The 13,010-nt window shown below is 34.7% G+C and overlaps 1 protein-coding gene across 1 annotated transcript in view; it reads right to left on the reverse strand.

Moving 5' to 3' along the window:
• Positions 1-13,010, reverse strand: part of LOC143641391 (putative N-acetylated-alpha-linked acidic dipeptidase) — a 306,658-nt gene that overhangs the window by 82,073 nt on the left and 211,575 nt on the right. The window contains exons 10-13 of the mRNA XM_077108689.1: positions 12,821-12,912; positions 10,606-10,869; positions 8,229-8,310; positions 4,888-4,980 (exon numbers count right to left, since the gene is read on the reverse strand). Of these exons, the coding sequence (XP_076964804.1) occupies positions 4,888-4,980; positions 8,229-8,310; positions 10,606-10,869; positions 12,821-12,912 (531 nt within the window). The remainder of the gene's footprint in view (positions 1-4,887; positions 4,981-8,228; positions 8,311-10,605; positions 10,870-12,820; positions 12,913-13,010) is intronic.

The following is a 13,010-nucleotide window of genomic DNA, read 5'->3' on the forward strand; positions in this document are numbered from 1 at the left end:
TATGAGTCCTATAAATTTGACAATTTAATTAATCTTTTTAAGAGATAGATTTTGGATTTTTTGATAGATAGGTAGATAGATTAGCATTTTCTGAAATGATTAGTAAAATTTTGCTTTAGTTTGTATGACATGGATTTGCTTTTCTTTTATAACTCATCCAGACATTTTCCGTCCTCCCCATCTCCCTGCCCATTACCTGCCCTGCTTCTCCTTTTTTCATACTTCCTCCTTCTTTTTTTTTCTTAGATGTTTCAGGTTTAGCAGTTATTAAGAACTTGCAGCAGTGGGCTGGCCAAACAATGTGTGCAAGGCTTTCAGGATCCACACTCACATCACACCTCATAACTGTGCTGTGAGACAGGGGTTACTGTACAGTCCAGAAGCCAAGGCCACCAGTAGGGGGATAGGATCAAGACCTGAATTCAGTTCTTTCTGACTCCAGATTCAATTCAACTTTATTGCATTATTTTAGAATATATATACATATGAGTTTGTCCCAATCCACACGAATTCATTAAATAAGCTTGATATTTGTTTCTCACTTCTACCCTTACAATAATCTCTTTTTAGAAATTTGGAAGGACAGAATTTTAAAAATTAAAATCTTGGATTCAGTAAATGAGTATGCATATACTGTTAGTTCAGAGTCCCCTTTGGTCTGGGTTCTGGCCGGTAGTGAGACCTCCTGGTGCCTCCTCCCCTTTCCTCCTGCCTAGGTCAGAGCTGCCTTAGAGGTCAACTCTGACTTTCTAGCACAGAAGAAAGGGGGCTCCTGGCAATGGAATAAGCAAAAGGAAACCCAAATGTGTTGGAGCCTCTCCCAGTGGCTAGCAAACACTTCTTGGTTTCTCTGAAGAAATTCTTAGTCCTCTCTGGGACACACAGGGTGGCATCTGACCCAGGCAAACCAAGGGCTTTCTGTGGTCTGGGAGAAAAGCACCTGCATGGTCACCCACTTGAGGACTGGAAGGCTGACTGCATGGGTCAGAGGACCCTTTCCTGACCACCTCATCTTAAAGTGCAGGAAAATGAAGTGAAAGGTGGGAAGTGAATTCTCAACATCTAGAGAATGACAAAGAAAGATCTAAGAAACCTAGAAAGGAAGATTTGAGTTCAAAAATCCCCACACATGTAAAAGACAACTGAAGTGAAGACACTGAAGTGACACAGTTGTGTTTTGAGACAGAACACAGCGTTCAAAATCTATTCTATGCTCTTTTGGCAGTCACTTCCAGTGGGTAATCATGCCAAGCACTGTGCCTCAAAGAAAGGATCCAGTCAGGCCTTTTATATTTTATAACTGATGCATTAAATATTGTATACTTTCTTCAAGCATTTATTTTGGATGCATTCTTAATATTAGTCAGTTAAAAATATCACCATTATTGTTTTTCTTTAATCCATGTGTTTGCATGGAAACTACCTAGGAGGGGAGAATAGGAGCCCAGTGTTAATAAGGACTGACTGCAGGAGGCAGGGACTTGTAAGACCCCAGAAGCTTTCTTTGTCTCCCCTCTACTCTGCCCTGTGTCACTGGTAGTCTGACACTGAGGGCTGAGTTTCCCAGTTTTCTACATAAGCTGGTTTCCAACAAGGACTGGAAGGATATTCACTGAAAAAACAGGAGAAGTCACTGGGCTTCTCCTTTTCCTGTGCAGGGCACCATCTCCTCCATGCCTGTGTCCACCACCCTGGCCCAGAGGTTAGGTACTGTCACACTCTCCCTCCCATCTAGGATGGTAGTAGATCCCCAGTGATGGTACTTTCTGGCTTGTGTTTTTCTTTCAGCCCTTCCTTCACCAGTGTAACCAATACTTACCATTAAACTGCCTCTGCTTTAAATGCACTGCATGCTTTTATTTTTCTTGGTTAAATTCTACTGATACAGTGCCCCTTCATATTTTTTAAATTCTCACAACCACAAGGTATAAAAAAAAAAGAAGCAGGTAACAAATTTTCCTTTAAAAAGGGGAAAAAATGCAGTAAATTGTCCTAAAAGTGATTAAGGGTGATCCATTCGCATTTATGAGAGGAAAGCATTGTTTCTCCTGCTTTCTTGTCAGAGCTTTTAATTTATACATGAGTATGATCTGTCAAACAACACATTTGAAATAGTGTTTCTTTCAAGCTACATCTATAAACTAAGGGTTTTAAAAACCCATAAAGTGTATTTCATTACCTGTGTTCCCAATTGATTCCACATGATTCTCTAATTTACACAATTGTGTCCTTAGCACAATTTTAAATTTTTGTGTGTGTATGGAGATGGAAGTTGCACCAAGGACCTTTTACATGCTAGGCAAGCACTCTACCAACTGAGCTATATCCCCAATCCCTTAGTACAATTTTAAATTTCTTGGTTAAACAGAAACAAAATAAAAATACTTAACATCATAAATATCATGGTTAATGTTGGTAATAGACTTCAATTTGTAAAATATTGGCCTGTTAGATGGTGTGGTACATGATAGAAATGGACTCTCACTAACAAAAACTAGTGGCATTCAAAGCTAAGATATATTAGAGGAACTTTCTACCTTTGGGTGAATAGGAATTAAGAATCCCTTGAGGCCAGCAGCTTTAGCCTTACAGAAGATGCCCTGGTTAAGTCAGTAAGCACAGGAGGATGCTGGAAGGCCGGTGTTGAATGGAAGGAGACAGCACCTCGACAATCTTGGCAAGGTTATGCTTGCAGAACTTCAAAGGTCAAGAAACAGAACATCCTTTAACCTACAGAACAGTTTAGATGAATTTTTTTCTACTTACTTTTTTACAAATGGTGACTTAAAAGCCTGTATGTATTGTAGAATATGTTTAGCACTTTCTTTTATAATAACCTAGTACTGACTTTCAGTGTGAATGAACAAAATAGTAAATACTCATCACTTTGAATTTATTAGTCATCTACCAAAAGGTCAGTTTCTGCAAATCCAATGTGACTCAGGACATTTCCTAAGAGGGAAAAATTTGTCCTGAACAAAATGAATGGATTATGTAAATTTTACATATAGAATAAACATGAAAACTCAATAAGAAATTATATAAGATCATAATAATAAGAATTATGGGCTGGGGATGTGGCTCAAGTGGTAACATGCTTGCCTGGCAAGCACAGAGCACTGGGTTCGATACTCAGCACCACATAAAATAAAAAATAAAGATGTTCACCAAAAACTGAAAAATAAATATTTAAAAAAAATTCTCTCTCTCCTCTCTCTCTCTCTCTCACACACACACACACTCTCTCTCTCTTAAAAAAAGATTTATGAAGCAATATAAATCATAGTGTGATGGGAATAATGAGTGATTATATTTCAAGTATGGCATTCACAACTACTCAGTTACAAATAACATACTAACCATAGGCATCAGGAATGTAAAGCTCAATGGTAACTTAATGTGGTACCTTTTGGTTTTATGAATGGACCTGTAGAATAGCTCCGTTATTGGCTGGTGTTAAGCAAATTAATTATTCTCACCATGTTTGGTGTTTTTATCTGTTAATTAGTGTATCAGAAATGTGTTATGAGTATTAAATGAGCCAGGATTAATGCATTACCAGCCATATAATAAGAATGTGCTTAGTATTCTTCAAGAATTTACTACAATTTTTTGTAATTCTTTCTTTCTTTTCTTTTCTTTCTTTTTTTATTTTTTTTTTATACTGAGAATTGAATCTAAAGGGCTTTTACCACTAAACCACATTCCAGCCCTTTTTCATTTTACTTTATTACTATTAGTTTTTATTTTAAGACAGAGTCTCACTTAGTTGCTCAGTTTGGCCTTGAACTTGTGATTCTTCTGCCTCAGCCTTCCAAATTGCTGGGATTATAGGTGTGAGCCACCACACCTGGCCAATTTTTCTAATTCTTAAAAGTGAATTCTACAAAGTTGCTGTTAGTTTCACAGAGGACGAAACTGACTGTAATTAAATTATTTGTCTCAATGCACATAGAAAATAAGTACTGAGTTTTACTACACCACACTACCCCTGGCCTTATAACACTGCTATGATCATTAAATTCCCATTTAAAACCAACCAACCAACTTTTTTCTATTTTTTAAAAAGTTATATTCTAAATGTGACTTAATGCTTAGCTGAAGGCATGAAGAATCATTAAAAACCATTTGTGACGTTTACAAGACCTAGAAAGAAGACTTTCATTGAAGGGGCTAAGCCAGGTCATGTGCTAGCCCTGAAAGAGGATAAGTTGCAAAGTAACAAGGTAAAGTGTTAAAGAGACACAACCATGCTACCATTGGCAAAATAGTCACCCTGTTTGGATGATGCCTTTTCTCCCAACTCCTGACCCTTTGACAGTCTCCACAGGGAAAGGTGGCGCCACTTTTGGCTGTTCCATAACATAACCCATTTTGCAGTACTCACAGTATGGGCAACCTGGGGGCAGTGGGTACTTATCAGAAATAAGCACATTTGACAAAATTTAGGTGGAAAAACCTTTATAACAAATTTAAGAAGTAAATAATATATATTTAATACATATTAATGCATGTTTATTAAATTTATTATTATCATGCATATATATAAAAACAATTATATTTAAAATAGAACAAGGGCTAAAATTGTGTAAGAAAATATAAACTTGATTGGAGAGATTTTTGTTTTCTGTTTGTGTCTTTCTGAATCTTTTACATTTTCTAAAATAAATATTTTTTTTTTATAATCAGACACAAAAAAATGCTGAAAAGAAAGATATATAAGAATCACATTACATTATTTGGAAACCCAAAATAGTATATTTGACACTATATATATATTGAAGTATTCTATTACCTTGCAAAAAATCAATTTTTATATTTTTTTCCACAGTGCACAACATTTTTAAAATGTGATATTAAAGTGAAGAGTCATATTTTCTTTCTTACCTATAGAAAGGCCTGTCTGGTAACACTAAAGGATCAATGAATGCCCGTTCCAGGAACATCAGCTGATCATTCATAATCCTCAATAATATTAGGCTAAAAAGGAAATTAGTATAGGTATAAGTGCATGAAATTGTATTACCCAGCAAGCAAAAATATTTAAAATTCCTATAATGTGCAAATTAATATCAACAACAGGTAATAATCATATTTTTGATATCTTGTAAAATTCTATTTTGCTGAGACTTATGAAACTATGGAAGCAGTGACTTGTGCCAAAGGAAACAGTTGATAGTAATTTTTATGTAAGTGGAAATAGTAAGTGGTAAATCTAAGAAAATGAACTCGGGGAAGGCTTTTTTCACCTTAGGAATCTTAATTATCTACTTTGGAAGTCATATCAATATTTAAATGAGACAATTTATAAATGTTTTGTAAGATGTCAGGCAAATTATAAATATTTTTAAGTGACAATTCATGACATTTTCTTGTTATTAAGGGTAAACTTTCATGAGCATAAAAGATGGTGTCTTTGTGTTCTTTCAAAGGTAGTGGAAAGCCTACAATGTATCCAACAATACCACAGAATTTGCATTGCAAATGCTGGTGGTATGGTTGCTTTGTAATAAAAATGATTCAGCATAATCAAAATTAATCTAACAGTCCTAAATAGTTTCACAGTGAGTTTTGAATTCAATAAATTGCTTGTGCCATAATTTAATTAACAAACTAGAAAAGGAATAATTGTTTTATTCATTGGTTTAATTTGCTCTTAATTTTTATGTTGTTTTTAACAATAACTACATTTAGTAATCACTGTTCTGAATGCTAACATAATATATTATTTTTAATCTTCAGGCCAATCCTTCATGTTGGAAAGATACTACCTCCATTTTATAAAAAATATTGACTTTAATTACTTAATTAAATTGGGGATTGATCAATTGAGGATTGATCCTAGGGGTACTTAGCCACTAAGCCACATCCCCCAGGTGTCTTAATTCTACTTTGTTTGAAATTTTTAGACAGGGTCTCACTAAATTGTTTAGAGCATCACTAAGTTACTGAGGCTAGTCTGGAACTGATGATCCTTCTGCCTCATCCTCCTGAGTTGCTAGGATTACAGGTGTGTATCACTGTGCCCAGCAATAGCTCCACTTTAAAAATGATAGAACTAAGAATCAATAGCTTATTAAGTTGCCCAAGTTTGCAAATAGAAAGTTGTTGAGTAAAATAGAAAGTCACCAATGTTGTCCTATTGGCTGCACTATGTAAACAAAACAAAAATAGAAATAACTAAGATCCCATAATTTAGATTTAAGTTATGTTCAACATTTATTTTTTATCATAATGAATTCAGTATTTTTGAAAGTATAAAGGAGGCATAGACTTTATCTGTTAGCAACCCATATAAACAAAGGGGATTAGAGTGAAAGATAATTTCAATATGAAGTTACAGGTTTCTGAATCAAATTCACAAAGCATTGCTGTAAATGCAAGAGGTCATGTGAATCCACACAGGTAAGTACACAAACACACACACTCACTTCTTTTTATTTCTCTCTTTCTCTCCTTTCCTCTTACCCAACTATACTCTCTTGTCTCCATCTCCATCTCCATCTCTATCTCTATTTGTATCTCTCCCTTTTTCTGTCTGGATTTCTCATCTTGTAACTGCCACTAAAAGTCTTCAGAGGTTCTTTAAATAGTACCTGAATTCAACTTGGAGTAACCCTGGGCTGCTAATACTCAAGACAGCTAAGTAAACAGTCTTTTCACTCCTGGAGCATGGCAGCCTCTCCAGGGAGGACCAGAGAATTATATATTTTAAGGTTGACTATTATGTAAACCTGAAGGTACTAGAGTCAACAACTCATGTTCTCTGATGAGCAAAAACATTGATGTAAGAAAAGAAGGGCCAAAAGTGTCTTTTTAGATTTCAAAGTTTCAGTCTAGAAACTCAACATGCACTTTATTTCCTTATTTGACATTTACTGTTATTATATGCAACATACACGTGTTCCAGGATTCCTAATCATCAAAGAAACACACACACTGTATCTTAATTATCATATAAAGAGAACAGGCACAAAGAGAAATACTCAAAGATAGTCAAGCTGAGTTCCATCAGAAGACATAATTCAAGCCATGAGGTAGTCTGTCAGAGGGAGAAAGAAACATCATTTGTTTTAAAGATAGAAAAATCAGTTTTGTAGAATATATGGTGTTTGGGATCCCCTTAAAAAGGCATTTCTCTTATTTTTTATACATAAAAAACTTGGAGAAAAATATAAAGAATAAAAAATCTTCTCCCTATATACTAGTGTCAATATAACACAATGATTATACTAATTGCTTTATTCCCCTGAAGTTTTTCTGTTAAGTCAAAAATTTAACCTACATAGTTTTTATGTTTTTGGTTTAACTCACATGTTATTATATTCACATATATAATATTTATAATGATCATTTTTGTTTTGGTTTTTGTGTGTCTGGTGTTGGGGAATGATTATTTTTTAATGGTTATAAAATGTTCAAATTGGTGGAGATCTTTCACTAAATTCTTCCCCTACTGGGTATTAGGTTGTTTTTATTTATTTGATATTATAATTTTATAATTCTTATCTTTCTCTAGGTAATATCTTTTTAATCAAAACTTGAGACTATATCCTTAAGGAAAAAAATAAGTGGAAATACTAAGTTAAAGTATAAGAACTCTATGCTGAGTTTGAAATTTGCAGTTTGCATAGTTGATAGTATTTTAGTATTGTCACATTATCAACTTTAAAATTTTGTTCAAATTGTTTTACATTTATGATTTTACATAGGATTAATCCTAATGTTTAACATATATAATTTTCACATATATAATGTTTAACATAAATAATGATTTCAAATTAATTCATATTCTGGATAAATTGAATTTTACCAGCTGGAGGTGCAGATGAGGATTTCTGCATGGAGGTAATAACTTCAAGAAGAGATAGAAAGAAGTTATGTTTTTGGAAATAAGAGAATTTGTTTGAAGTGTGAGGCACAGACAATGAAAGAGCAAGAGATTAAAAAAAAAGAGCTGGGGTAACACATGGAGGACCCTTCAGTGTTTAGGTGGTATGTTGTTCCTCCTCTGTTGGCAGCAAGAAGACACTGGCATCTCTGAGCAGCACAGTTCACTAAGCAATGTCAGAGATAGGTCCTTAGGAGGTAGGCAACCCTGCACAGGGTGCTGTAGAGTGGACACAAACACAGTCAAAATGTCCCAAAGATGCTTTTGTAACCAAGATGTCAACTTGTATTTCCTGTTAATTATATCCATTATATACATAAATAAATGTAGAACTTACTTGCTTTTGTCTAAATCTTGAAGTCTCTTGCTGAACTTAGAAGCAATTTCTGTAAAATTATTTACTGCAGAAAACAGTGCATCTGAAACAGAAGTTGGAATCATCAAAAGCTTTAAGAATTCAATTTCTAATGATATTTTAACACAGGTTAAAAAATGAGAATATAGAAGATCATCCTCTTTTGTGTCTTACAAGGTATATGAGCAGTCATGACACGAAAAGTACATTTGCACAAGTAGACAGAATACTTCATCATGTAGAACAAAAATAAAAAATAAATGTCCTTCTGAAATGAAAATGAGGAAAAACACCCCATTCACAATATCCTCAAAAAATAAAATAAAATACTTGGGAATCAACCTAACGAAAGAGATGAAAGATTTATACAATGAAAATTACAGAACCCTAAAGAGAGAAATAGAAGAAGATCATAGAAGATGGAAAAATATACCCTGTTCATGGATAGGCAGAACTAACATCATCAAAATGGCGATATTACCAAAAGTTCTCTATAAGTTTACTGTAATGCCAATCAAAATCCCAACGGCATCTCTTGTAGAAATAGATAAAGCAATCATGAAATTCATATGGAAAAATAAAAGACCCAGAATAGCAAAAACAATTCTAAGCAGGAAGTCTGAATCAGGCGGTATAGGGATACCAGATTTCAAACTATATTACAGAGCAATTGTAACAAAAACAGCATGGTACTGGTACCAAAACAGGCGGGTGGACCAATGGTACAGAATAGAGGATACAGAGACGAATCCACAAAGTTACAACTATCTTATATTTGATAAAGGGGCTAAAAGCATGCAATGGAGGAAGGATAGCATCTTCAACAAAGGGTGTTGGGAAAACTGGAAATCCATATGCAACAAAATGAAACTGAATCCCCTCCTTTCACCATGCACAAAAGTTAACTCAAAATGGATCAAGGAACTTGATATCAAATCAGAGACTCTGCGTCTGATAGAAGAAAAAGTTGACTCCGATCTACATATTGTGGGGTCGGGCTCCAAATTCCTTAATAGGACACCCATAGCACAAGAGTTAATAACAAGAATCAACAAGTGGGACTTACTTAAACTAAAAAGTTTTTTTCTCAGCAAGAGAAACAATAAGAGAGGTAAACAGGGAGCCTACCCCCTGGGAACAAATTTTTACTCTTCACACTTCAGATAGAGCCCTAATATCCAGAGTATACAAAGAACTCAAAAAAATAAACAATAAGATAACAAATAACCCAATCAACAAATGGGCCAAAGACCTGAACAGACACTTCTCAGAGGAGGACATACAATCAATCAACAAGTACATGAAAAAATGCTCACCATCTCTAGCAGTCAGAGAAATGCAAATCAAAACCACCCTAAGTTACCATCTCACTCCAGTAAGATTAGCAGCCATTATGAAGGCAAACAACAAGTGTGGTGGGACTGCAAATTGGTGTGGCCAATTTGGAAAGCAGTATGGAGATTCCTGGGAAAGCTGGGAATGGAACCACCATTTGACCCAGCTATTGTCCTTCTCGGACTATTCCCTGAAGACTTTAAAAGGGCGTACTACAGGGATACTGCCACATCGATGTTCATAGCAGTACAATTCACAATAGCTAGACTGTGGAACCAACCCAGATGCCCTTCAATAGATGAATGGATAAAAAAAAAATGTGGCATGTATACACAATGGAGAATTATGCAGCACTAAAAAATGACAAAATCATGGAATTTGCAGGGAAATGGATGGCACAAAGCAGATTATGCTAAGTGAAGCTAGCAAATCCCTAAAAAACAAATGCCAAATGTCTTCTTTGATATAATGAGAGCAACTAAGAACTGAGCAGGTAGGAAGACCAGGAGGAAAAGATTAACATTTAACAGAGACATGAGGTGGAGGGAAAGGGAGAGAAAAGGGAAATTGCATGGAAATGGAAGGAGACCCTCATTGTTTTACAAAATTACATATAAGAGGTTGTGAGGGGAATGGGAAAAAAACAAGGAGAGAAATAAATTACAGTAGATGGGGTAGAGAGAGAAGATGGGAGGGGAGGGGAGGGGGGATAGTATAGGATAGGAAAGGTAGCAGAATACAACAGTTTCTAATATGGCATTATGTAAAAATGTGGATGTGTAACCGATGTGATTCTGCAATCTGTATTTGGGGTAAAAATGGGAGTTCATAACCCACTTGAATCTAATGTATGAAATATGATATGTCAAGAGCTTTGTAATGTTTTGAACAACCAATAAAAAAAAGAAAAAGAAAACTACTGTTGGAATAAAACAAAAAAAAATGTCCTAAGGAAGGTCATTGCATTTCAGAAATTACTGGAAACATACAAATAATGACATTGGAAAGAGGATGTGCAACATACCAAATGATACACTGTATGTTTTCATTTCCTGTGGATGTTTCATTGAAATATTGTAGATTTTGTCAGCATACTTTTTTAAAACTACAACATAATCTCGACAGTCAAAAGGAAGCACTATGGAATTGGCCAATTCAAACACCATTGCTCCTCGAACCTGGGCCACGGTGAGGTGATATTTAAACATAGGATAATAAAATGTTTCCACCAACTCATATGTTTCATAGACACTATGATACAATGGATAGCTGCTGAATTTGTGCATTTTCCACAAAAGAAACACGTATCTCTTGTAAGATAGCTTATAATAAAATATATAGCACTTTATTTACTGTTAATGTTTGACTAATAATAAATAAAAGGAAGTACTTAAATACCTCAATGTGCTACTTACTATGTGTCTACTATTACAGTATTTAAACTCACTCTAGGCTTGCACTAAGTAAAATATATGCATGTGTGACATAAACAATATTATAAAAACATTCTTTTGGAGTCACCTTACAGACTTGTCTTTAACCATAGCAGAGATGTGAAAATGTTTTAGGAGACTGAGGAAAAGTCAAGAAAAGTGTTGCATTTGAATAAAAATAATTTAAGAAGACAGAACTATTAGAAGTAAGTAAATAAACATGACAATATTTTTTAAAGAGAGAGAGAGAATTTTAATATTCATTTTTTTAGTTATCAGCGGACACAGCATCATTGTATGTGGTGCTGAGGATTGAACCCAGGCCACACGCATGCCAGGCGAGCGCGCTACCGCTTGAGCCACATCCCCAGCCCAAATGACAATATTACATAGGGAAATATGTGGAATTTTTTAAAGACTGAAATTCTATTAAAAAATTATTCTCTGATGAACAGTGTGTGGAAAAGTAGACTGTCCAAGCAGTGAGGGTTCAGAAGTAAATGCAGAATCTCACTATGGAGAGGGAGGTATGGTCAGACAGGTATAAGGAAAGTCAACAGTAAAAGAAAAAGCCAAGAAGGAAGGACTTTTCATCTAGGCACAGTGGTGCATGCCTGTAATCCCAGAAACTTGGAAGGCTGAGGCAATAGGATCATAAGTTCAAGGCTAGCCTGGGCAACTTAGGAAGATCCTGCCTCAAACTAAAAATTGTAAAAAGGGGACTGGGAATACAGTTCAGTGGTAAAATCCCATGGGTTCTAGATCTCAGTACATTAAAAAAAGAAAGAAAGAATGAAAGAAAAAGAAAAGAAAAACTTCAAACTGCTTATTTATGCCTTTTGATCATTTTCCAAGGTGCTTGAATTTTTGATATTGATCATTTATTTGTTGTTGATAATTTATAAAGATGGAGGTAGATACATATTAAAAAGTAAAAGTTGAAAGACTTTTCATCTGACAAATAGAAATCAAGTGGGACAAGTACCAAACTGATATAAGAAGCTACTAGTTTTAGTCATGAGGTTTTATAAACTATGCATCCATGTTATTTTGATAAAAATAAAAATATAAACTTATAGTAGCAGCAACAACAAAAGGAATGGCATATGACTCATATCTTCGTTGTGCATTATGTCACTTGTTTTTTAAAGATTAATATAATAATTGGATCTATAAGAGACAAAAATAGAAATGTTTATGTAGGTATTTATATGGATTAATTTTGAATGGTATTAAAAGTAAAGATATTATGTCATGTGCGTATAGCTGCATTCCATCTTTATGTTCTACAAAGCACCGATTTTAACAAAATGATAAATAAATAGAAGGATGGTCATTAGACTAGAAGAAGCAAAATGGGAAAGGAGGAGGGGACGGCAAGAAGAAGCATTGGGGACTGATATGGAACAAATTATATTCCATGCCTCTATGACTATATCAAAATGAACCCAAATATTACATATAACTATAATGCACTAATATAAACATTTTAAGAGACAATTCCTATAGGACTTAAATGACTTTATGAATGCAATGCTACCAAATAAAACAGAAAATATATTTAATATAACATAAAGAAGTTTTCAGTCAGAAATACTGGGGCCAGGGGCAGTGAACAAGGGCTCAGACATCAGATGCAGGACCCACCCCACATAGGACCAGCACTGCCAAGCCCTACCATGTCTCCTTTCTTCCTTCATATTCCTCACCTCCTTTAATGCTTGAGCCACTTTTTGAAGTCAAAATTATTTGTTTGGCTAAAATAGATTCATAAATAATCTTGAAGAATTTAGTGAAAGACAATTACCCAATCGTTAGTATATTGTGATCTGCCTGAAGCAATTCTGAGTCTTTGGAAGAACACCTCGAAATCATTACCAGACCCCAATTTACTAATCCTTTTGGGGGGGGAAAACAGAATTATTTTAGAGTAATTTTTCATCAATTCTAGATTAAAGATCAATTAAACTAAAGTCCATTCCTATTATGACACTCT

This window comes from Callospermophilus lateralis, chromosome 2 (assembly GCF_048772815.1).
Source record: "Callospermophilus lateralis isolate mCalLat2 chromosome 2, mCalLat2.hap1, whole genome shotgun sequence".
Lineage (NCBI taxonomy): Eukaryota > Metazoa > Chordata > Mammalia > Rodentia > Sciuridae > Callospermophilus > Callospermophilus lateralis.